The 26,955-nt window shown below is 37.4% G+C and overlaps 1 protein-coding gene across 2 annotated transcripts in view; it reads right to left on the bottom strand.

The window, feature by feature from the left end:
* Nucleotides 1-317: 317 nt before the first annotated feature.
* The window catches only part of SLC12A2 (solute carrier family 12 member 2), a 113,203-nt gene continuing 86,565 nt past the window's right edge, over nt 318-26,955 (bottom strand). The window contains exons 15-27 of one of the 2 annotated variants that reach the window (XM_038402580.2): nt 26,403-26,502; nt 23,712-23,823; nt 21,344-21,484; nt 20,982-21,088; nt 19,000-19,079; nt 14,732-14,872; nt 14,032-14,079; nt 10,621-10,743; nt 9,894-10,005; nt 7,738-7,824; nt 5,350-5,485; nt 4,250-4,317; nt 318-3,228 (exon numbers count right to left, since the gene is read on the bottom strand). In XM_038402580.2, coding sequence (XP_038258508.1) covers nt 3,093-3,228; nt 4,250-4,317; nt 5,350-5,485; nt 7,738-7,824; nt 9,894-10,005; nt 10,621-10,743; nt 14,032-14,079; nt 14,732-14,872; nt 19,000-19,079; nt 20,982-21,088; nt 21,344-21,484; nt 23,712-23,823; nt 26,403-26,502 — 1,391 coding nt within the window. In that variant the 3' untranslated portion in view covers nt 318-3,092. The remainder of the gene's footprint in view (nt 3,229-4,249; nt 4,318-5,349; nt 5,486-7,737; nt 7,825-9,893; nt 10,006-10,620; nt 10,744-14,031; nt 14,080-14,731; nt 14,873-18,999; nt 19,080-20,981; nt 21,089-21,343; nt 21,485-23,711; nt 23,824-26,402; nt 26,503-26,955) is intronic. The other variant, XM_038402581.2, reaches the window with a different exon arrangement.

Raw genomic sequence — 26,955 nt, 5'->3', positions numbered from 1 at the left:
CTTCAAAGATTCAACATTCAGCTAAGGAAGGTTATAGATGCTATTCCTTTCTAAGCCAACTGAGATCATTAACAACTTGGTAGAGAGTAAGTCTGCCATTTGACACCACCACTAGTTGTGCCCCCAACCATTCATTGATGGTGTGGTAATTAGAAATATTATATTTAGTATAATAGTGGTCATGCGACATCATTACAAAATTGCAGTACACAAATTCACATATCAGGAATCACAGAGCATGCTTGTCATGCATCAGGAAAGGACTGAAAATACTGCAAACATTTTTCAATAAAAATAGACTATGTTGGACAATTTTATTGAATTCACTTCCTTTTATTGCAGTGTCCCCTTGTACAAAGTAGTAACTGCAATATTCAATGTTAAAACATTAGAAAAGCATGTGTGACAGTTACAGTACAGTATTATCAAAATATTACATTTTCAAACCCAGTGGATAACTAAATACCCAACCAAGCTCAAATCTTTAAATTAATTCCATAGTTCATTTTTAAATATGTAATGTCAGGAAAGCATATAAAAAGAATGTATGTAAAAGAAAAGAAACCTAAATACAGTCAAACAAATGAACAAAAAAATAAATAATTGATTTCTTCAGCTATGGTTGCTCCTTCTAAACCCATAAAAAGAAATTTCATCAACAGAAATAATGCAATTGCCATGTGTCAATGAGATATTATATATTTCAAGTCATTAACAATGATTGGAACTTAAAAAAAATTTGGCTTCAAAATCAAAGTTTATATAGACTAAATAGAAATTGGAATGACTGTCACTAGCCAATATCTGTTGCTCACACTTACTAGTAACTGTTGAAGTTTATTAGAGTGTTATAATAAATCTTGAAACTGTTGATCTGGTGTCTAGTGTTAGTGAAGTTTTGAGAGTGCATATGTGAAAAGCATCTTACATTATTTTACAGACTACAATTCCCTCCCCATCCCCAAATGCATATTTAGATATATTTTATATAATTTTATACACATATATGCATGTATGCACACACTTCATTTGGTTCCTGCATTACAGATAACAAGCAATGGTTTCCTGAATGGACAAAACTTTAAATAAGTGTACCTGTGCACATTTTCAAGATAGCAGCACTAAGTTCATGCCCTATTGTCCATCTGTTTAAAAACAAAAAAAAGAATGAAACATGGCAACGATTCCATGTTCACTGAATAATGAGACATCCCTACCACCTCAACAAGCACTGCAAAACCTGTAACAGACACAATGAGGCTGTTATATTTTTTTTTGTGTAATTAAACAGCACTATTAGAATTTGTTTGATTATAAATTGTATCTTAACCAGGCCCATGTTAGCATTCATTTACTTTGTATTTGGCAGCAAAACATGCTGCTTTTAAAAAACAAACAATTTAACCAATTCAGATCCAGACTGGTAGAAACCAACTGCAAAAATGGAGATTATTTTGTGACTTACCAATGATCTGACTACAGCATGCACTGTGGATAAAGCGTAGAACACATCTCCAATTGTAACTACTTCAAGCTGTATCTTATTTCACAATGACTAATAGCTTTGTCCTTCAAAAGGAACTATTACTGAGTATTTAATATAATGCTATGTTAAGCATAAAAATAAACCTTTTCTAAGGATCATCTTCAATGAAAATCATTGAAGCACTAGCAATGTGACCCAGTAACATGCCCAGTACTAATATCTAGAGGTTGTGAAATGTTTTTAGGCAATCCTTTCCTGAAAAATATATAGGAATTTAAAAAATAGTTCATATTACTCACCTTTGTATAAAGGCTCAAATGAAGATTTTTATTTATGTGTGTTAGAAGACTAAATTATAAAGTAGTCAAAACATACACTGGAACACACAAATTGGCAGTTTTTATTAAACATGAAAAACGTGTAAAGTATCATGTATGATCGTCTAAATTTCTAGATTAAGCCTGAGTATTTATTTAGTAAGACTAAATGTGATGTCTGACAACTGAATGAATTGACCTAAAGACAGCTCCCCTAATAACCAGTGGTCCATTTAATCATTTGATGAAAGATTCCGAATTTTAGTTTTTACATTTGATATTGGATGGTGTAGTGAGATTCCACATAGTGTTTACAGTATTCTATTAGATGGCATCACATTGCTCATATTTGCTCCTTCAAGCCTTAGGTTAACACTTTCTTCAAACAAACTAAATGACGCCAAGATCTGAAGGCCAGGAACTAAGACAGGTCCTCTTTTTTTAAAAACTAAAATAATCCAAAAAGCTATCTTCAGCCTACAACAGGAATACAGTTACATATTAGAGCTAAAGACTGACACACTAACCTTCACCAAGGTAGCCAAAGTTATATGCATCTCAAATTTTGAATGGAAAGAAGGGCACAATGTCAAATCTGAGAAAAAAGGTCCTCCCATCATTTCTCTAGCACAATTAGTTTTAAGGGTACAAGTTCAGTAATACAAACTCTTGGACAATAACATTATGATTTTTTTATTCCAACTGACCTGCCCTACCTTTGTTTCAAATCTAACAAATATTAAAACATTCTGAATAGAAAATACAGTACTAAAAATAATAGCTTGATGGAAGACTGAAAAGCAGCATTCATTTTATTGCAAGATGGAAGAGACTAGAAACTAAAGGACATTTGAGCTAAAGTCTTAGTTGAAGGCAAATGTTGACATTCTATCTAAATGTACAAAATAGGGTGTGTAGATGCAGTTTGGTTAATTTCAGAAGGCACCTCAAGGCTAAAAGGCTTTTATAAATCTATAATCCTTTCATTGATCAAAAATAAAAAACACTTTTATTGCTGCTATTCAAGTAGCAAAGAAAAAGCTCGTCTTGTTGTTCTTCAGTCTAACAAGGAATCCTCCCCCATTAAGCAAGATTAAGTTATAGAAGAATTTGAATAAAACTGAAGATTTCACAACTTTAGAAATATAGTGACTTTCCTTGTGTGCTTTCAAGTCAGTGGAACAGTGAAAGAAGAGTCACTTTTTGCCTTTGTGATGTTAATAATCTTAGTCACTCTCTTCCAGGCACTGAAGTACCATTTCATCACAGTTGCACGTTGCGCAGTATGTTTAGGAATAGAAGGTAAGAACACTCTGATGATTCCCACGAACAAGGAGGATTGGTGGCAGGTCTTTTGATAGAACTTCTAACCAGGCCATGTATAGTGCACTAGATACTGCACCTTTTCGTGCAACTGGCAAACTCCTACAATTTGAAGAACAAAGAAAAAAGCAAATGGAAATGAAGAATGGTTTAAAAAGCAAATCAGACTTCTAGTAGTACTGCATAAATACAAAAAATACAATTTGAAGTAATAAAAAGGTATAAATTACTAAATGTTTAATTCTAACCCATTTCATAACCTTTTCATTTTTTTAGGCTACATGTAGTCAGTTCACAATCCTGAATGCAAAGAAATTAATTAATTTTGAGCCAAAACTGTCTTTAAAAAAAAAAATTCTCTACTACATGGATTCAATTGTAACCTTTTTTTTTTGGCATCTCAAGTTTCACCTTAGTTCTACCCCCTCCTGAAATTTTCCAAGGGTGGGGCTGGGGAGGTGATGGAATCAGCATTTCACTCTTGTGGCTTCATTCAGAGTGGTTCTCCTCACCTGGAGAAACACAGTCACTCTCCAAATCTTGGCCAAGATAATGCTTTTGCTTCAGACTGCAACAGTCTATAGTCACATTACTCTGCCACCAGCCCCTCCAGAGTATTGGTGCAATCCTTCAATTCTTGCCTCACTGGAAACAGTTAAATCTTTATTTGTATTACTCAAGTTTCATCTTTTTACTGCTTCAGAAAGCACTGAAACCTTACATTACTTTGTACAGAGAGCAGGATGCGTGAAATTAAAAAGAATTTCTACACTGAAGAATTTGTAATCCAATTGCACTATAAGTGGGGATGACAGTACAAAAGAATATGCAGAGACAGGTATGATATAGGCAAATGGGACATATGGTAACTGTAGATGGAAGATCTTTGTTTTTAAAGAGCAATTTGAAGGCAATGGAGAGCAATTAATACACAAGCAGCAGAATGCCTGTAAGTATCACAAGCCAAATTACAAAGCATTCTCTCTCTAATTCTACCTTGTACTCTAAAAGACTGTACCTAGGATAATACACAAAATAAGTTGTATTACCTGTGTAACAGATATAGTAATAGAGTTACTGTATCACTGTGAAAATAGAATAAAAACAGTCAACCTTTACTTACATTACAATTACATTAGCTGTGCTGGAATGTTCTTTCAGCAACTCATTTAACCTAATCTGGCGGTAGCTCTGTAATTAAAATGGGGGGGAGAAAAAAAAAATCAACCCAAACTTGTTAGGGAGATCTAATCATTATTTCAACAATCCAGAATCAAGTACAATTCTTATTTATGCAAGAAATGCACAAAAGGAGGTCAAAATGGATTGCTGTGTTGTTTAAAATAGTGCATCATTTCCTCCAACTTTTAATAAATCACTTGGGTTTGTAAAGTAAACATATATGTCCCTTCTGTCCAAACTTCTACCCCCTCAGTTGCCTAGAACAAGAGAGGTTGCTGGATTCCTTCCAAGGTTCTGTTCTTTAATACTCATGTCAGTTTCTAGCTAGCAACTTATAAAAGTGAAGCCCTCACCCGGAGAGATTTCTGGCTGCTGGAAGGGAGAAGATGCCTTCCTATTTTCCTATTCCCCACAGACATTTACATCCTAGAACCACCTGTTGTGAGGTTCCACTACTCTACCCTCCCTCAGCATTCCAGATATTGCTGTGCTGGCCTGTGCCCGCTATCCAAGACTCCTGTACTAATCCACCCCTTTCTCAAGTCACCATTTTGGGTCCTCGTTTTCCTCTTCTCCTTCTAGCTCCAGCACCTGCTTCTCCAAAAGTCAAGTTTACCTAATTCTTTTATTTGCTCTGCTTCCACAGGGTTCTGAACAGCAGCAGAAGACCATAATAGCTGTTAGTCTCCCTGTGTTTACATTTTCAAAAGCAATCAAGCTGGCTACAGACTCAGGAAAAGAACACTGCATTGGTCCATACCCACACAGGTTATCTTTTTAATTATTGGAACTAGAAATCCCTTTTAAATTAAAATTTCTGCAGTTAGGCCTCGCGGGGAACATTTCCTACTGTCCAATGATGAATGAGCAAGTGGAGTTTTCAAGCCTTTTCCTACCCGACTTCTCTCACACCGCACCCACTTTGTAATGGAGCAAAGAAGCTTAAAAAAAACCGGGTCATTAAAATGGGGTATATGGGACACAGTAGGATCACCACTCTATCTACAGCCAACACAATAATTAAAAGTTATAAAGGGGTACCTTAGTTTTGTAAAGCTCAAGTTCATTATCTGTTATTCTCCAAGGCTCATCTTCTTTCATTTTATCTGCAATGTCTTGTTCCTTATCATCTTCATGAAGTCTGAATGGTTCAACCATTTCTTCAAAAGCTGCAATACTAGAAGGATTTTTAACCAACATTCACATTAAAAATAGATACTGTTACTCTTTTCTTTGTATGTGTCAACTGTGATTTTCCATGCAACAGAAAAATATTCCTAAATGTAAATCAACTCTTGTATGGTTTGTGGTTAACTAGTAGAAGTAATGTCAACTGAAATTCTCATTCCTGTGTTTTGATACTAGAAACATGCTAGTTTGTGAAAGATAAATAAATAAATAGTACCTATGAATATTAATATTTTAAGCAGCTGTTAACTATCAACTTAATACTGTGGGAACTGCCTTTTAGATTTCAAAATTTACATAAAAAAATTGGTTTTTTCTAACAATCTAGACTGAAGATCATTAACAGAGAAGGAAGTGCCACACTGGCTTCAACTCCATTTAGAAAAACGTTTTAAAAGAAAGGGGAAAAAAAAAAAAGAATTACAAGCTTCAAGAGGGAGAGTATCATCCTTCTAGAAATTTGATGATATAAGGAAATGAAGAAAGGTAAAAAACAAACAGCTATCAATTTAACTCAAGTAGATATGAGAGAAATTGGAATTCAATTAAATTTTGATGACTAAAGTTTTGGTTAAATACATTTTACATTTTTATTATTCCACGTAGATCACACAACACATGATCTCAGAGTGAAGAAATCAAACTAACTCCAAGTCAAAGTCAGTATTATCTGAGAACAACAAAAAATCCACTTCTGTTATCATGCAGTCACTTTAAACTCTATTTCTGTGCTAAAAAACTATCTGTAGATACTTCACAATTTAGTAAAATTCACTACAACATGCATCATAAATACTGGAACTCAGCACACTCTCTCTTGCCCCAGGCATGATTCTTACCTAATGAGGATATGAAAAGGTGACAGACAGACATACACCATCCAGAAATTTCTGTGGGAATTCCCAGCAGCTCACTTAGAGTAACTTTAAATCCACTTTGTGTTACTGGACAGGCACAAATGGGATTTCATAGGGCAGAAGACCTGACCCAGTACATTCATCATGGATGGGTCATACTGCAGAGATGCCTGAACTCTACCACATCAGGGATCTTTTAGGGAATTTGCTCAAGACATGCGCAAGGCTCATATCTGCTGTGCATATTAAATTTATCTGAGATCAAAAATGTCCCTAACTGTACAGCTAAAGATAGAAAGCTACATAGCCTGATTTTCAAAATGGTTAAGCAGTTCCTCCACTGGCTGAATTTTAAGACTCTGTACGTTAGGCACCTTCAGAGTTATATTCTGCATCACTTTGTGCCAATTTCTGCTGCAAGTCCCTGAACATTACATACATGCGTCTCAAAATGCTTTACCTGCCCCCAACAGCTGTAATATCAATTAAGATATTTAAAAGACAAACACTAGTCACAATCTAGGAATATATAGATATAATCTAGCTATATAGTTAGCTCATCTACAATATATAGTTTCAGTATAAATATTTTATCAGGAGGTTTTTGATGATTAATACTTATCCATCAAAATAATGAATATGTACAAATCATTTAGGAATTCTAGACAAGTATTTCCAGCACCTGCCGGGCTGTGTTGAAAAGCAACTGGCTCAGATTACTCTGCTACAAGAATTTTCAAAAGACATTTGGACACATTTTATAACTTTTATACACTGGACAAGATTTCAGGTGGAAGATGATGCTCAATCTTCTGATTTCTAAGGTCTTATAGGACATTCCATCATAAAATGGCACTAGTAGTATTAGGAATCAACTGCAGGCAGCCAAACTGTTCAAGCTTGAGAAATAGAAATATTTAATGATTCTTTGGATAAGAAAATTTCAGCAGGACTTGGATTTTCTCATGTATTCACTGAGCTGATTAATACTAACACACAACTGATTTAAATATCAGACAATACACATCATTATTTTGGGTTTAGAGATGTATATGACTATGGATAAGATAAGCATACACTAGTTTTATCTCAGTTTCTACCATCTTTCAATTAGGGTAGAATTACTGTAGTTAACTCATTTTGTTGGAATTAGAATCTAGCACTTTTGTGGTATCTCACTAATTAGGAGATTCTAAACCAATACTGAATTCCTGGCACTAGGAGCTCACCACCTGCACTGTTCTCTGACAGCTTACGTCTTTGTAACCTAGTTTAGTTATCAAAATACATACAGAGAGAATTATATACTGCTTTTCGTGTTACAACAGAAAATTAAGAATGCAACTAGTAAATGAGGTGTCTTTCTGTAACATTTTCAACTCACTTTTCCTTCTTTGGCTTTGTATTAATATCTCCAAGTACCATGATGTCTGAGAAGTCTATCCGAAATTTGCTGAGCAGAGTAGCCATCCTACATTTCAAAAAATATAGATATATATTATATAATATATTTTTGTCAGTTAACATTTTTATAGGGCTGTTTTTACAAAACAAAGACATGGACATTTACTCCAAAAGCGATCTAATTTGGAACTACACAGGTAAGCATAAAAACAGAGAATGAGGCAGGGCAAGGGTTTCAACAAAAATCATACAAATACTCTGTTTAGACATTGGCATGTCTGGATGGCTCATTTAAAAGTATGCTTAATACAAGGTATTTAAAGTTTTAAGAAACTAACACTTCACTGAAAACTGCCCATAAAAAAAACTGAGACACCTGAACACAAATAAATGTTTAGTTTGTGATCTGTTTATCACCAGACGTTGGGATTTCCTGCAACAAAAATTATGTGCAGTCTCCAGATGTTTAAGAATCATTCAAACAAAAATACTGCTTCATCAGAGGTTGCAGGAGAAGATTTAGCTCAGCTTTATGTACTTAAGCCAACACAAAACTTTTGAACAATGGAATAATTCTCGTTATGCCAAAAGGTTCATATACCATAACTTATTTGTAAGCAAGACAGCTGTTTTACAGAACTGAACCAACAGATTTTCCAAACCTTTAATTCCCATTACTAGAAATGCAGCATTAATTTTCTTTAAGTGTTAGAGTTTTCAGAAAAATAACTAGGGGAACTTTTTAAAAAATAAAAAGAAATTGCTGTAAACACACACACACACACACACACACACACACACTCACACTCTCTCTCTCTCTCTCATAATGCTCTCTAAGAACTAGTTGCCTTTATATAATCATACCAGAATGTACCTGCACATCCTGAACTGTCTGGAACATAGTACACATTGGGGCCATACAAAAACCTTTGCGTGGCACCAAATATTTGGAGCAGAGGTTATAAAAAGACTCTGTAGTCTCAACCTCTTCAGTCCTTCTGCTAAACCCAAGAGTCCTATGAGAGTAGAACTCTAAGGAAAAGAAGAAGATGGGAGAGAATTGTGATTATGTAGAGGTTCTTGAGGAGCTGTAGTTACTATAATAATTTTCTTCTTCCAAGTGGTTTCTTTCTTGTTAAATTTTAAGCAAAGACTGGTGAACTGCCCTCCAAAAGTAAAACATCAGATCTAAATGCCACATCAAGGAGGTTAGTGGTGTGTTAAAGCGTGTACAGAATTTCAGGTAGCAGCCTTACAGATATCTGTGATGGAAACATTGAGATATGCCATCAGTACCACCGTAATTCTGACAAGCGATCTTTAAGGCCCTAACATACCTTTCAGTTTCTTGAATGCCCTCTCATTCTGTTCAAGGATATTTACAGTACGGGTGCAAAATTTACCACTTTTTTTTTTTATAAGCATGTCCAATCTTAAACTAAATAGTCAAACTCTTCTGTAATCACCCTCGACTGTCCTGTATAACTTATTAGGGAAAGAATGAGAAAAAATTGTAAATACCCCACAGTTCAGTAGACCTGTCTTAAATTAAGGCCCAATTCTGTGACTTTTTCTTACTAAGGTGCGCTAGGGCTGACAATTTGAGTCCCTGTTTCTCTACCATATTAGATGAGATATCTGGCATCTATCCATTTTGTATCTAGGTGTTGCCCTAACCTAACAGGCTATTCTAACCTTGCAGAAGTGGGGTAGTTAACATACCATCATAATGGTTCTTAGACTTATCTTGTGGATGCAAGTCAACATTTATAATCTGTTGTGGTTGGTCATATTAGTTTCAGCTCCCTTTAAAAACACAGCAAGAAACAAAGTATTTGCGAAATTGGGAAAAAACAACAGTAGTAAAGGCAACATTTTCTTTATGATTACATCTCTAAAGCTAAAAGTAGCTTAAAATGTTTCAAATGCTGTTTGTTATTTTAAACAACATGATCAAGTGCTATGTTAACTAGTACCAATAAATTAGCATTCAGTTACCTCCCAATTCAAGTGTAATAGGGAAAGGTCATTATTAAATAAGAAAAACATTTATCTATTGTGCCTGATTACTGATTATTGATTACAAAAAGTTCCAGAATACCATAAATGTTTTGTTTAAAATTAAGGTTAACTTACGCTCTCCTGTCATGATCGATCCTGTTTATTTTTCCACCAATAAACACTCTGATCTTACAGTCTTTCCATTTTTTCTTGGTTGTCAGAAGATAAGGAATCAACAATGTCAAACCTGCATTAGACCACAATATTTAGAAATACATTGGAGTAGCTAATATGCAGTGTCAACTTTCTATTTAATAGTGTATAACAACAATTTATAGCAAACTCCACGTTTGTCACAGAGGTCATGGATTCCGTGACATCTGCAGCAGCCGGTGCACCTGGCCCAGGGGCCGCCTGAGCAACTTGGGCAGCCCCTGGGCCAGGAGCACCGGCCGCAGCTGTAGCAGTTTCGGCCACCCCCGCTCCCCTCCGCCTCCCAGCAGCAGGATTTTGGATATGTGGAGGGGGCTCAAGGCTGGGGTGTGGGGTGGTGCTTACCTGGGGGGGGAAGGCTCCCGGGAAGGGTGACAGCAACCCCTGTCCCTCCCTGCAGCTCCAACTGGCTGCAGTTCTCAGCCAATGGGAGCTGCAGATCTGGGGCTTGGGGCAGAGAGGAGGCAGCACACGGAGCTAGGATTGCCACTTCCCAGGAGCTGGGTAGGGAGCCTGCCCCAGCCCCACTAACCCCGGTTCCCTGTACAGTCCACGACTTTTACTAAAAATACCTGTGACTAAAACATAGCCTTTGGCATGAGTGATACCCATTACCAAGTGCTTTTATCATCATTACAAATTATCTTACCCCCATCATCAAAAAGCCACCAGACATCAATAGTATTTTTGCCTTGTTTCTTCTGAAACTGAGAGCTAGCATCAAGAAGTCTTTGGTCAGTCAAGTTTAAAGGAGAACGTGGGCCTTTCGAGTCTAGCAAATTGAAAAAAAGAGAATTTGTAAAAGATTTAAGAAAAACTGTGGCTTAATCTCAAACACAAAATTGTAGTATTGCTAAATCTTACATCAGTACTGGGCAAATTTGTTGAAACAATAGTAAAGAATAAAATTGTCAGACATGTAGAAAAATATAAATTGTTGCGCAAAAGTCAACATGGTTTCTGTAAAGGGAGATCAGGTCTTACTAATCTATTAGAGTTCTTTGAGGGGTCAATAAACATGTGGACAAGGGGGATCCAGTGGACATAGTGTACTTAGATTTCCAGAAAGCCTTTGACAAGGTCCCTCACCAAAGGCTCTTAAGTAAATTAAGTTATCATGGGATAAGAGGAAAGATCCTTTCATTGACTGAGAACTGATTAAAAGACAGGGAACAAAGGGCAGGAATAAAATAAAATTTTCAGAATGGAGAGGGGTAACTAGTGGTGTTCCCTAAGGGTCAGTTCTAGGACCAATCCTATTCAACTTATTCATAAATGATCTGGAGAAAGGGGTAAACAATGAGGCGGCAAAGTTTGCAGATAATACTAAACTGCTCAAGATAGTTAAGACCAAAGCAGACTGTGAAGAACTTCAAAGAGATCTCACAAAACTAAGTGATTGGGCAACAAAATGGCAAATGAAATTTAATGTGGATAAATGTAAAGTAATGCACATTAGAAAAAATAACCCGAACTATATGTACAATATAATGGGGGCTAATTTAGCCACAACTAATCAGGAGAGAGATCTTGGAGTCATCATCATGGATAGTTTTCTGAAGACGTCCAAGCAGTGTGCAGCAGCAGTCAAACAAGCAAACTGGATGTTAGGAATCATTAAAAAAAGGGATAGAGAATAAGACAGAGAATATCTTATTGCCCTTATATAAATCAATGGTACACCCACATCTTGAATACTGCGTACAGATGTGGTCCCCTCATCTCAAAAAAGATATGCTGGCATTAGAAAAGGTTCAGAAAAGGGCAACTAAAATGATTTGGGGTTTGGAACGGGTTCCATATGAGGAGAGATTAAAGAGGCTAGCACTTTTCAGCTTGGAAAAAAGAGGAGACTAAGGGGGGATACGACAGAGGTATAAAATCATGAGTGGTGTGGAGAAAGTGAATAAGAAAAAGTTATATTATGGGAACAAGTAAATAAGAACTAGGGGCCACCAAATGAAATTAATGAGTAGCAGGTTCAACACAAATAAAAGGAAGTTCTTCTTTACTCAGCGCACAGTCAACCTGTGGAACTCCTTGCCTGAGGAGGTTGTGAAGGCTAGGACTATAATAGGGTTTAAAAGAGAAATGGATAAATTCATGGAGGTTAAGTCCATTAATGGCTGTTAGCCAGAATGGGTAAGGAATAATGTCCCTAGCCTCTATTTGTCAGAGATGAAGATGGATGGCAGGAGAGAGATCACTTGATCATTGCCTGTTAGGTTCACTCCCTCTGAGGCACTTGGCATTGGCTACTGTCAGTAGACAGGATACTGGGCTGGATGGACCTTTGGTCTGACCCAGTATGGCCATTCTTATGTTTTCCACTATTTGCATTGTTAAAAAAATTCTGACTTTAAAAATATTTATTTTCAGACTTTATAGTTTGTTTAAATGGACTTGTAAAAATACACACTGAGATAAGTTTAAAGAGTTTGCAGTCTTCACCAGCTAAACTGACTGTTCTGAAAGATTAAAAACTAAGCAGGAACAACAAGCAGACCTTTGGTAGATAAGCACAGTTTGCAAGACCTTCTCTCTTTCTCTAGCTTATAGCGCCATCGATCTGATCCAAACATCAAAAAACATACTTCAGAGCAACAGTGGGTACATGGGTGCTGCTCCATGCATCTCTCATACTGAAGAAAAGACCAGCTGCTCGTTTCACCAAAAAACATCTGTAGGTTCTTTAATATTGTCAAGTTTTTTTTTACCAAGACAAAAATCTTAGAAAACTACAACTTCTGAAGTATTATTTTAATTTTACATTAAAATTATAATATATATATATATATAATATATATATATAGTTAAATGCATTAAGGAAGTTAAGATTGTAAACAGAGTCCATTTGTTGCTGAATATTTATGTAGTATTTTATATACAGAATAAGATGTTTTGCAGGTTCCAGAGCTTAGAAAAATTTTACAAAACATTTAGTTGCTGTAATTAAAAAGGTGAATTTTTAGTTAGATAATGAAGCTATAGATATAACTGAGAAAAACTAAAATGACTTTCTGAATAAACCTACCAGACACAGAAGTGAAATGGATGGATTAAAAAACAAAAACACAACACCTTTCTACCTCCTTCTCAGTCAAAATTTAGATTTGGATACAGCAGCCAGCCACTTTACTTGTTATTCAGCTTCTAAGCCAAAAGGTATGAATTTGATTTTACAAAATCCAAAAATATTCCTGATGTGAACTACAATTGACTGAATACATACATTTATACAGAGCTTGAGTTAGGTCAGTACACAATGGTACAAGCACACTTGCACTTCTCCCAAGTCACCATCTTGTGCTCCACAATCTCTGCTTTCATTTACAAAAAAAAAAAGAGGTAAATTCTCTAGCGATTATAATTCTGAAGAAATCCTCCCTTCACATTTGAGATTAACTGATTAAGCAATGTTTGCCTGAATCTGTGGAGAGCTTCTGAAAAGTTGAATAGTCCCATTCATTTCACTGAAGTATTCACTAAGATGCTCAAAAGTATAACATTGATAACTGTTTCATTGCTTGTGGAAGCATAAAGTAAGCTGCATAGTTTACTGAGTGATGTCTCAGATATTATAATGATGATCTATACAGAAAGGAATGAATTAGAAGTTTGGCACCAGGACTGAGCAGCATTTCAGAAAGTACTGTTCCTCCCTCCACCCCAAATCAAGGAGCCCAGAGAGGCACGTGAGCCCCACCAAGGAACCCAGCAGACCTCATGGACACATTCAAACCCCACTGAGGCAGAACCAAGTTCAGGAAATCTCATAAGAATACACAGTCAATCATATTTTGAACATATGCACATCTAGTATGCGCACTGTTGCTGCCAATTCATGTGAAGAAAGCTTATTTTGTGAGAGGACTTAAGAGTATCACCACCTTTTTCTACCACCACAATTTGACCCCTGAATTTCCTAATCCAAGTTGAACAGACATCCAGGATACCACCTCATGGTTGATACTCTATACATAAAAGGAGTGAGAAAAAAAAAAACGGAAGGTAGCAGTATGGAAAAAATGGATTGTAACAAAAAGATGGAAATGCCTGCCTTTTTTCAACAGTGGTTGTGTTGGAGTCTTGCCATCTTCTTCCTCCTCTGGAAGATGTTTAAAAAAAATACAGAATAAAAGGTTAATATCCTTTGTGATGTTAATGAAGATAAAAGTAGCGTACACATTCAGAAAATGAGACATAAAATGAAGCAGCACACCGTGAGAAAATAACCACAACATGGATGAGGATTAACATATCCTGCGATAATGATTAGCTCTTTAAAATGTGTTAATACTTCACACAGCCAGAGGGTTTGTCTTAAAAAAAAAAAAAAAAGACAAGAAAAACATTTCCTCCATATATGAATGCAAGGTGTCTTGACTCATTTTTAAAAATGTTCTCTTAATGTGTATTTAATTAAATGTTCTCGTTTAAGGCCAACATTTCTTAACCTTGGTGGCTTAGAGTTAAGCTTGCATATAAAGTTTTGACCAAATTTTCAAGAAATTCTGCATGCCTACAGTTCACATTACCACTACAAAAAACAAACACGAGCTTTTTATTTAGGTGCCTAAGATCTTGGAGCCTTACATTATGCATCAAGGTTTTAAAAATGTTGCCTACACTTTCTAAGTGACTACTCAAGTAATACACAGACAGTGTAAATGCCTGGCAAGGTCAAGAGAAAAAAAATACCATTATAATTCAACTCTGTAAAAATAATGGTCCAATCTCACAGCTCACTAGAACGTTACCTTTATGCAGAACAGGAGTTTTTTCACTGGATGGTGAAGAAAAAACCTTAGATGTGTCTGTCTCAGTCTTTTTGCTATAGTCCACATTTACTACAACATCCTTTGAACTTGGAGATTTCTCTTGAGAGGACAGTAATTCTTCTGTGATGAGATAAATGATTAATATTGATATCATTTCTGATTGCAACATTAAACATACTTTTAGCTTTTACAATGATGTTTTATGGATAAGTAATGATATAAAAAAAGATTAGAAGATATAGCGCTCTGGAGAAAATCAACTTTTTTTTTTTTTTTTTTTTTTACACAACTTAATGAACAGCAGCAACATGCTACATACATAGAAATTCTACCTCTGAAAGTAAGGAATTATTTTAACTTAGTCCCGGATTATACCTTTTCAAATTCTATAGGCATTGAACTACATCACTCTGTAGAGAAAGAGCTAATTCACCTCTATGGAGCTGGAGAAAATAAGGGGTTTGAATCCTCATTCACATTATGTCAAATTGTTAGTATGAGAAGGGAACTGAAACCTGGGGCCTTTGGTATAAAATAGATCCTAAAAATTTATGATCAATTTCTATCTCAAGTTGAGCATTTTTCCAAAAATATTAAGAGTCACAATACAACAATTCCATAAAGTTGCTTGCTGAAGGTGGCTTGTCCAAAATCTAGTGAGTAAGAACACACCTCATTTCAGCAGACAATCTCAGACAAAGGCCTTTTTTAACAGAAGATGACACTAATAGAGGTAGTTAACTATTGACGTAATAGAAAAAGGCACAGTAATGTTAAAAAACCTGGTCAAAAACTGATCCATCAGCCAGAAGTTGTCAGTTAAGTCAGCAATGGCTCCAGACTGTTGAGACTGCCGTAAGTTTGAGACCAGTGGTAAAGCTGTCAGGAACATATGATCCCTTCCATGAGGTACTAGATTAGTGAGGGGTGGTAGAACTGCCTGTTATGAAGATTGCCTGATGCTTCCCATTATAAAAGACATAGTCCTCAGTTGTTTATAACTAAAGCTATGTTTTTGTCATGGGTATTTTTAATAAAAGTCACAGACAGGTCACCAGCAGTAAACAAAAATTCACTGCCGGTGACCTGTCCATGACTTTTACTAAAAATATCAGTGAATAAAAATTGGAGGGGAAGGGCTGCCCGGGGCCCCGTGGGTTTTTTTGGGGGAAGGCAGCCTGGCTGCTTGGGGCGGGGCCCGCAGGTGGCAGCGCATGGCCCAGGTCCCCTGAAGGTGCTGGGGGGGGGGGGGATTGGTAGGGCTGGCAGGCTCCCTACCTGGCTCCACACCTCTGTTGCCCAGCAGCAGCAGCGAGTTTGGGTGTGTGAGTGTGCAGGGGGTTGGGGCACGGGATGGGGTGAGGCGGGCTCTGGGCGTCGCTTACCTGGGGGGCTCCCCGGAAGTGGTGACATCCCCCTTGCTCAGCTGCTAGGCGGAGGTGTGGCCAGACAGCTCTGCACACCGCCTCCGCCCAGGGCACTGTCCCCGCAGTTCCTATTGGCCACAGTTCCTGGCCTATGGGAGCGCAGAACTACCTGGCCACACTTCTGCCTAGCAGCTGAGCAAGGGGGATGTCACTGCTTTCAGGGAGTCCCCCAAGTGCCGTCCAGAGCCCGCCTCACCCCGTCCCGTGCCCCAACACCCTGTCCCTCTCACACACCCAAACTCTGCTGCGATGGGGGTGCAGTGGCCCGAGACTGCTCCAGCAGTGGCCGGTGCGACTGGCACAGGGGCTACCTGAGCTGCCCCTGAGCCAGGCACACCAGCCGCTACAGAAGTCATGTAGGTCACAGAATCCATGACTTCTGTGACAAACCCGCAGCCTTACTTATAACTTTACCAAACTTTAACTGTTTGGGCTAAAGTTTTCCATGTCAATTGTCTGCCTCAGACTGAATTTTTTGGAAAAGTTTTAGGCAAAATGGGTCAGCCACTTTAAAAGAATGTGACTAGGGGGAAAATGAGTTGTTTTGACCATGTTAATTCTGTCAAACTTTTATTTGAAAGCCTCTAGTGCCCCTTTGCTTTAGAGTGGCCTTGAAGTTTGGCAGTGGGTGGCCTTTTTGTTAGGGATCCTCTTTTACTGTCCTCTATGAAAATCCACCCAAATTTGGTCAAGTTTTAAGATTTTGACAAATCTGTTTGCACAACGCATACTTCATGGAATTTAGCTGCTATAATCTAAGAAGATTTAATCTGCACTGGTCACACTCCAGCCTAGGGATGAGAAGGATTTTCCCTACGATTGCAGCTCTGGGCTGCTTTAGACTGGAACCCAGTAGGTTGTGGGCAAGACTGAGATTGGATGAATCCAGGTGGTGGGAGTGAAGACTCAGAACATAAGAATGACCATACTGGGTCAGACCAAGAGTCCATCTAGCCCAGTATCCGACAGCAGCCAATGACAGATGCTTCAAAGGAAATGAACAGAATAGGACAATCAAGTGATCCATCCCATTGTCCAGTCCCAGCATCTGGCAGGCAGAGGCCTAGGAACACCCAGACCCTGGTGTTGCATCCCCGAACATCTTGGCTAATACTCACTGATGGAACTAGCCTCCGTGAATTTATCTAATTATTTTTTTAACCCAGTTATAGTTTTGGCCTTCATGACATCCTCTGGCATTGAGTTCCGAAGGTTGATTGTGCATTGTGTAAAGTACTTCCTTTAGCTTGTTTTAAAGCTGCTGCCTATTAATTAAATTAAGTGATCCCTGGTTCATGTGTTGTGTGAAAGGGTAAATAATACTTCCTTATTAACTTTCTCCATACAATTCATGATTTTATAGACCTCTATCATATTCCCCCCACTTAGTCATCTTTCCCAAACTGAAAAGTCCCAATCTTTTAATCTGTCTTCATATAGGAGTAGGACTGGCTAGGCAAGGAGACTGGGGACAATAAGCTGGTGTTTGTCGAGCAGACAGGAAGCCCCAGGGTGAAAACTTGGACTGGATGATCAAAGAGACTGGGATGAAAACCTGAGGAGTGGAAACTGGAACTGGCTAGGTGAGGAGTAGAGGACTGCACTGTTAAACCTGGGGTGGGGAACAGATAGGACAAGGGCAGGTTGGAGGGGATGGGGCAAAAGGGATCACACTCAGGGGGAATGGGCAGAAGCTCTGTTGTCACTAGAGCACACTCCACTACAGAGCTCAGAATGGAACCCAAGAATCCTGAGTCTCACCATTCTCTTATCAGCAAATATCTGGGAAACCCTCTGGCAAAATATTATATCCCCCCTCTAATACTGGTCCACACAGAATAAGACAACCTACTTCTGCTATTAGTCACTCAGTTAGCTCAAGTGAAAGAGGCCTTTGTGGTGGATTTAAAGGTTCCAACTCTGCTGATGACCCATTTGGTGTCAGTGTGACATCACATGATAAAATATCTTTTTCCCCAATTATTTTATTTTTTAACCTAGGAAATTACACACAGGAAAACTACATTAAAACAAACACGATTAAGGTTACAAAGTCAATAAATGCCTGAATTAAAAATGAAACCCCAGGATAGTTTTTAATTACATCATCTAATATTTAGTTAAATGCTTGATTTTGCCACCTTAATAATGTTTTTAACATATGTTTAATACAAATAAAAACTAAGTCTATAAACTACTTTCTTTGAATGACCACTAATTTTTTTCATTAGAAATGTATTATCTTTATTGTTTCCTATTTATCCAATTCAGATGCATCATCTCCAGTTTTATATCACTAGAATGGAAAAAACTTGCCAAGAAAGAATCCAAAATGTCTTTGGTCATGCAACTTTTGTTAAATCAAGTTAAATTTTCTAGACTGCAGATACTTCTTTAATATGCAATATTGATTTTCTGGCCTCATTTGAGTTTGAACATGTATTAGTAAAATATTAAATCCTTGGGGAAATTTAAGTATGTAGGTGGTTACAAACTGAAGAAAATAATGTATATAGTAGAGCTGTTTCTAAAAGAAGTTACAATACAAATATAGAACATTTATCATTAAAAGCAACCCATCGGTAACAGAAGTCATACTTACTCCAACTAGTTTTATTTTGTACAAGGTTAACAGAAGTATTTTTAAGATCACAAAAATATTAGAAGTAATTATAAAAACACTAAATCTCTATATTTTGCTTGTAGGTGTAATAAATAGTTTATAGAACACTTAACTATTCATTGAACTGATGTCCAGAAAACTGCATAAAATTTGGCTGTTCTATTTTTTCTTTTTCTAGGAGGCAAAATAAAGCATACCTTGTCCCTGAAGGTGAGAAATATCCAAACCTTCCTTTAGGCGGATGACAACTACACCATACTGAATGTCAAAGGCATCACTGTAAAAGGGTAAAGAAGTGCATTTTTGTCCTGTTCTCTTTTTATTTCTCAACAATCCCAATTGAGATTTTTCTCTTGGACTTAAGCTTCATGTACGTAAATTGTTCTTCACAGATTTTAAGTCCCAAACTTTTAAGCCACTTCAAAAGACTGAATACCATATGCTGAAGTGTAATGGATAGCAACTGTCTCAATTTCACTTCCTTTCTAATATTGCAAACAGCGATCAAATGAAATACAAACAAACCATTCTAAGCTCCATGGGAAAGGTGAAAGCGTGTGTGAGAAAATTTAATCCTTTTGAGCAGTACAGGACAATTCTTTTCACCAGAAGTCCCAAAATATTTTATAAGAGATCCCCTAACTTGACAACTACGAATTCCAGAGAGATCTCTGAAAACTATAGGCACTGAAAGAAGTTTCAAAAATACACAAAGTAACAATTAAGAATGCAGTGTGCATGGAATTTAATGGTAACTATTTTTACAATTATAGCATTCATAATAAAGAAGTCAGGTTTCAAAGACAAGTTCTAGCTGACTCTGGTTTCCATTATGTGTAATTTAAAGGAAAAAATTCTCTCCTTAAAAAAAAGCAAGGAAATTAAGAGGACAGACTTTGTTAATGAAAAATTAGGCTGTAAGTCTGATTACAAGTTAGGAGAGTCCAAATCAAAGTTCCAATAACAAAGGAGCTTACCCATATTGCACATTTTGTTTTTATTTGACATTAATACTTAATATATAAAATGTCACAGCAACGGAAGACATCCAACCAAATAACGGCAAACACTTCTTGAATCTCTGTTGCACAAACACCCTAAATACAGAAGGCTATTTCTTCCAACACAAGTGGATTCACAAGCTCACATGGAAATCACCAGACAATGCGACTGTCAACCAGACAGACCAGGTATGTATATTTAAGAGATGGGCATCTTTGAGGGATATCTGTTAGCAGAGGAACTGTTGTTAGCTGAGATGGAAAAAAAAAAAAGAGCATCACAGGCACAGAGCAGTTCAAAGGCAAAGAAATGCAGATTAGATTCCACCTCACAACTGTTCCAGTGTTTTACAGGACTAGACTAAAGAAAGTCTGGAAGACACATGGTCAAATTGGAAGATGGCAGGAGAAACAGTGGGCCATCAAAAGAGGGCAGAAGAAAGATGCATGGATTATATTGGAACATGGGCAGTGACTGACTAAAAGAAAGTTCTGAAGGCAAAAATGTAACAGTGCAAGACAAGTAGAAGTCTTTGAGGCTGATGCAAGACACAGAGAAAATTGCAAAGAAATAAAAAGAGATGCAGGCAAAACAACAATGGGTTCAGGAGAAGGCTGCAGAGGCAGCAGCACAGAAGGGAGAGTACAAGCAGCTCTACACAATAGTGAAAGAATTCCCAGGAAAAACCAGACTGTCAGAGGTCTCTCCATGGACAGATGCTGAAAATGCATGACAAAAAAAAAAAAAAAAAAATCTAGAGGCTTGAAAAAAAGATTTCCATTCTATATTAAGCTGTTCACAACTGATGATCACGCACAGGGTCAAGAGAAATGCTAACACTAAATTAGAAATAGCAGAGTGATCACCACCACCTGATGAAATTAAAGCCACCAGAGGTCTCACATTGGGGAAAGCTCCTGGGGCTAAAAAAAAGTAATAGCTGACCATCAATAATACCTACCCACATTGAAAAACAGCACTAGATGTACCCATTTTTGTACATTTACTGAGGCAATTTCAATATTAATTATTTGAAAATGATGTTTGAGAATACTTGGAAACAGTTTTCATCTAAAAACTTTGATTACACTCTGCTAGAGGTACAAGCAGTTCTTCAGGTTATATATTCTTGTTTACTGTATTTGGTAAAAAGAAGAGTTCTGCATTTTGTACTCACTGAAATAAATTGATATAGGTTTCCACATCCCTCATGTCAGCTTGTTTCCAATCTTTCTTAAATCCAACAACAAGAGTGTTTGGTCTCATTCGACCCAGACCAGCAGCCTACGAACAAAGCCAATCAAGCACTTTTAAAATACTAAAAAGTATATATTAACTGAAGGTAAAATAAGAAAATGTTTTTCTTGCACAAAACAATTTTTTAATAAAAGCTTTATAGTAGTAGAGTGAAAATATAGCATAATTATGATGCAATTTTAATATGCATGCTTGAAAGTGTAAAATATAAAATGCAAAAATGTTTGTACTCTGAGGCCAAATCACCCATTAGCTCAAATCAAAAGTGCAAGAGAAGTGTACCTGCATCAAGTACTGTCCCCCATCTCTCAAATCCTCTGCATGTACTGGTGCATAGAAGGCCTTCATTTTGTTTTTAATAAGCCACCGCTGATATCTGGCCAAGTCAATTGACAATTCTTTAATGGCTTGTCTGCGAGGGCCCTTTAAAAAAAATGTACTACTATTAGTCCAAAGTGCACTTTAGAATAATCACTACTGGTTATTTTCTGAAAAATAGATTTTCTTTGTAAAATTGCATGAGTACATTGATAATTAACCCAAAATCAAATCTAATACACTTCAAGTTCAAAAGATATTTTTGTCACTTTAAAACAAGAGACCCATCAACACAAAGTAAAATTGACTCAGACGGCAATAATAGGTCTCCCTTTGTTAGATACATGCTTCTGTGCTTTACTGGAACAAGAATTCTCAAGCTCCAATTGCTTCACCAGCAGGCTTGTCCTCTGCCATAAAAACAACAAGGGTATTTTTGTTTTGTTTTTGTAGCAAAAAATATAGATAAGACATAGTTATAGGTTAAATACACATCAGGTTTTGTGTGGCTGCTGGTGTCCCAGCAAGTTTAACTGAAATTGGTGATCTGTTTTAATTTCCATATAAATTAAATTCCATATAAAGATGCTCTCCCCAATGGCAGCCACTACCTTAAATAAAACTTAGATCTCAGCCACTTCTGATGGGGTCCTATGGCATGCAGTTGTTTCCTGCCAGATTCACTAATACATGAAGTAGTTCACAACAGAATCTGGTTAGTTAATCCTGGAGCACCTCAGATTACAACGGCAAGGTGAGAGGCTCAACCACTCTGACAATTGCCTACAATTTAAACACATAGTCCTTCCCCCCCTTCGAATCCTCCTTTAACATCTACAACTAGCTGGACCCTTTGCCAGTCTTTTGTAGTTGAGTTAATTTGACTCAATTACCATAACCTCTTCAAAACTCACTGAACTTCCATCCTGCTAACAAACCCTCTTAATTCTCCAGTTTTTAAAAATCACTGCCCTTATCAGAATAGTAAAAAGTGTTTGTTTAAAAACAGCACTGAAACAACACTTTGAGCTTGAAGATTTTGACTCCAGTGATTTGAAGGGAGCACTAACCCAAACTGTGGGTATCTTTAGCTTTGGAGAAAAGCTTCAAATACAAAACAAAATTTAAAAAAAGATCTAAAGAAAATAGTCTAAACGTGGTAATTTACATTGGAATTTTTACAGAAACCTCAAGAGAGTTAGGTGCCCAGCACCTATTAAATTTCAATAGGATTTGGGAGCTTAAGTCCAGGCTCTGATGCTAAGAGCCAGGTAGGCAGCTGTGAGGAACTGCAGATGGATCCTCCACCTGCCCTGAGTGGGGTGCCTGGAGGGCACAGACACTGGGTGTGGGGCTGCTTGGACCCCACCCCCAGGTCAGTGGAGGGTCCACTGCGGCTCCCCATAGCTACCCGCCCAGCTCTTATTGTTTACAGGCTGCAGCTCCGAGCTGTAGGGAGGTTGGGTCCCTCCACCTGCCCTGGGCAGGGTGCTAGGACATTGGGCTGCTCAGGCCCCCCACAGCTGCCAGCATGGCTCTCCCCAACCTGGCTCCAGCCGGAGGAGAGGGGGGAGGTGTGGCTCGGAGCCGCAGCCCAGCCATGGTAAGAGCCAGGAAGGCAGCTGTGGCAGCCCCTCCACCTGTCCTGGGCGGGGGGCCCGAGTAGCCCCAGGCAGCTCGACAGGTTTCTCCCCGCCCTATGGCCAGGCCAGCTGGGGAGCCACAGTGGACCCTCCACCTGCCTGCAGTGCAGTGGGGGCGGGGGGCGCGCCTGAGAGCAGCCCCTGGCAGTGTCCCTGTCCCCCATGCTTCCTGCCCAGCCAAGGGCAGGTGGAGGGTCTGCGACTCTGTCCAGGCTCCCAACAGCTGCCCCCGCAGCTGTCCCCAACCAGGCTTCTGCCTTAAGTTGGCATGTTAACTAAAGAAGTAAAAGCAAACTGGATAACACAGAAAGCAAATATCAAACTTATTTAGCCAAGCATGCTTTACCTCCCAGGATTAATAAACTGGAACACTGTTTATCTTTAAGCATCTTGCGTCCAAGACTGTTCATTTTATAAAGTTACAAAATTATTCCAGGGGAGGAGAAAAATCTAGCAGTGATGTACATATTAACATTTTGAAGTTATCTGCTATGCTAGCATTTCAAGGCTTGCATGAAATTACAATATTCTTTGTGCTATTATGAAAGATAAATCCCATGAGAGGTTATCAATAAATCTCAGCTTCCAGAGAAGTGGGAAATTTGACACTTTACATTTGAGAATAATAAAGTAGTTATGGAAAGAAGCCAAGTTAGCTTACTATTTTAAAATGCAGAAAAAATACTTACCATGTGTATATGACCACAGATCATCAAACCCACATTTTTTGTGAAAGCATGGACAAGATGAACCAAAGCAGGACGTGAGTTTGGAGCACCTGTCATAACAAGGCATTGAGGCCTAGAGTTTTAGATTTAAGAGAAGAAAAATTAGAATTTACTTATTTCCTTTGTATTGATAAAAACAACTTTTAAGTAATTTGCAACTGACTTTAGAATTGTGAAGATAAATATCTTCACATATCTCAGGATTGCAAATGCATATATTTGGAGTGAGAAATGGGAGATATTAATTACATCATGGAAATTTATGTAGTACTGACATCCTTTAACAACCATCAATCCTTTTTCCCGGCCTGCTTATTTTATCAGAAACCAATGAATGGCAATATCTATCTAAATCTGATACATTTCAAGGAAATATGTGGACAAATTGGAGGAAGTCCAGAGAAGAGCCACAAAAATGATTCAAGGTCTGGAAAACATGACCTATGAGGGAAGATTAAACAATTTTTTCCAATTTTTTCAGTCTGGAGAAGAGAAGACAGAATTGACATGATAACAGTTTTCAAGTACATAAAAGGTTGTCACAAGGAGGAGGGAGGTAAATTGTTCTCCTTAACCTCTGATGATAGGACAAGAAGCAACGGGCTTAAATTGTAGCAAGGGTGGTTTAACTTGGACTTTAGGAAAAAATTCCTAACTGTCAGGGTGGTTAAGCACAGGAATAAATTGCCTAGGGAAGCTGTGGAATCTCCATCACTGGAGATTTTTGAGAACAAGTTAGACAAACACCTTTCAGGGATGGTTTAGGTAGGACAGGAGGCTTGACTAGATCACCTCTTGAGGTGCCTTCCAGTCCTCCGATTCTATAAATTTAACTGAATTTGGTATATAAAAGTACAGAAACAAATATTCTTCAAACTAATAAGGAAAAATCACTCCGTTTATTTGTAACTTTCAGATTCTCTTTATGTAAACAGTCAAGATGTTTAATAAAAAAGTTAAAATAAAGAAGTTCAGACATTAAAGCCAAACATTCTGTTAAGTTACTGAGTGTCTGGCATGAGTGATGTGACCTGGCCTGTACTAAACCTGCTGAATAAGGAAGACTGGATTGTAATCGAACAAGAAAACAAAAATATGAATGCCTATCAGCACAGGAGTCATAAGATCACTTGTCAACACCTTTCATTTCCCTTTTGTGGGAAAAAAGGGACCACAGCACAAGGAGTAATGTTTATTTCTCTAACTTTCATACACAGAAACCCAGATGTAAAGATTTAGCTAGCCCTCATTTTGATAGCTATATTTATACAATCACTACATCCAAAAACCAGCAAGCTTCCCCAATCAAAACAAGTAGGTAAGTCTCAGTCTTGCCAAGACACAACAAATGTCTGGGTGGGGTTTTTGTTTTTTTTTGTTTTTCTTTTGTTTAAAAGAACCAACAGCAACAAGGGTTGTCAGTACAAGTCATTTTAATACCAAGGCAAGTCAGTCTTATAACTGACTGTTCTAAAAAAAAACATTCTTTACCATAAACTAAGAAGCATTTGAAATAAGGAAAATGTATTTCCTACCTAGAAAACAAAATAAAAAGTATTTCCAATCCAATCTTAAAGGCCTGCTCATTAGCAGAAGTATGTTCACTCTTCACATTAACACAAGTAGAAAACCACTTTTGGAAATAAACGTTTGATCTAGGCAGTTAAGTGATAACTAAATTGATGTATAAAGTCAAATTCCACTGCCAATTTCATCCAGTTTGCACATTGCTGACAGTTACAAAAATTATTATTTTTATAATAATATATAATATTATATTATCTCAGCAATGATGACAGCGCTTCAGTGAAGTAACCAGAAACTTAAACACACAGGGAGAAGTGTCATTTTAATATTTTATAAAACCACGTTCATGAGACTAGCAAGATTGCCTATTAGTATGGTTGCCTGACATTTCCCATTATAAGAGTTAAGTTTTCAGTAGTTTATACCTTTGCAAAATTAACTGCCTGGGCTGAAATTTTCCATGTAAGGCTGATTTCCATCCCTATAAGTAGGGAAAACTTCCATGTCAGGCTGATTTGTTCTGAAAAAATTCAGCCACAGCAGTGGAGTCATTTCCAAGAAAAAGGTTAGGGAAATGTATATTGTTTTCCCCATTTTATTCAATAATAGTTATTCTACTATGGAAATATACTAAATTATTCCAGAATAGTTTTCACATAAGGAACTATTCCAAAACAGCTATTGCAGAAGAGCTTGTTTCATAATTATTCAGGTCAGTTTTCCCATTATCCTAATCTTACCGCCCCGAAATCAGAGTATTTTCTCATTATATGCTCCCTTCACATATGGGCAGATTTCCAAGGAATTAGCAAGAATTCTGCATCCCATGGCTGCAAATCCTCCAAGATTGTGTTGCTGTTGCAGTCTTTGTCAAGAATGGACATGCTGCCAGAGGCAGGAGTAAAGGGAAGCTGAAACACAGCCTTGTGATGGATGTTCGTGTCCCAAGATCCAAGCATATGTTAGAATATCTGTAGACTTAGAGAGATTTAAAGCCAGACAGTTTCATATAAAGAGTTGTGGATTCTGGAAGCATCAAAACCCTGTTTTGCTGAGTGCACAGTTTAGTGGAAAGAGATTTTTCTAACTTCTACACTATGCCTCCAGCATGAGCATATCTGTTACCTGAAATTTTTTACATGGTCTTCCACGCCTGCAAGACGGACAGAATGCTGCAATGCACTTAGGTAAGTCAAGGCTTGCGTAGAGGATCCCCAGTTCACATCTGTGGGAAGATTTGTTTTAAAAAATTTAATATTATGCCACAAGTTATTTTGACTAATATAACCATTTTCTAAAACTAAAAATTCAGTGTCTGTTTAGCTCCAACATCAACTAAAAATTAGGTAAAATCAAATTAAAATTAGAGTATAATTTCCACTGAAAGCAGGCTAAAGTAAACCTAGCTTGTGTTTAAGTTAAGGGAAAAACCAGTTAAACTCTACTGTAAAGAGGATAATTCTGTAATCAAATCAACTTTTCTAGATAACTAGATGTTTCATATTATACAGTCAAATTTAGAAGTTACTTAAACTGACCTATTTCAAAGAATTCTATGGTGTTTGTACAAAGATTTCATAGCTTTTGTCAAATAGGTTTTGTAGCTATGCTGCTCTACTGCAAAAGGAAAATTTAGCAAAGTAAGCATTAGTTTTAAATCAACAGGCAAACTAAATCA

The sequence above is a fragment of the Dermochelys coriacea genome, chromosome 5 (assembly GCF_009764565.3).
Source record: "Dermochelys coriacea isolate rDerCor1 chromosome 5, rDerCor1.pri.v4, whole genome shotgun sequence".
Lineage (NCBI taxonomy): Eukaryota > Metazoa > Chordata > Testudines > Dermochelyidae > Dermochelys > Dermochelys coriacea.
This window is presented reverse-complemented; position numbering and strand designations above follow the sequence as displayed.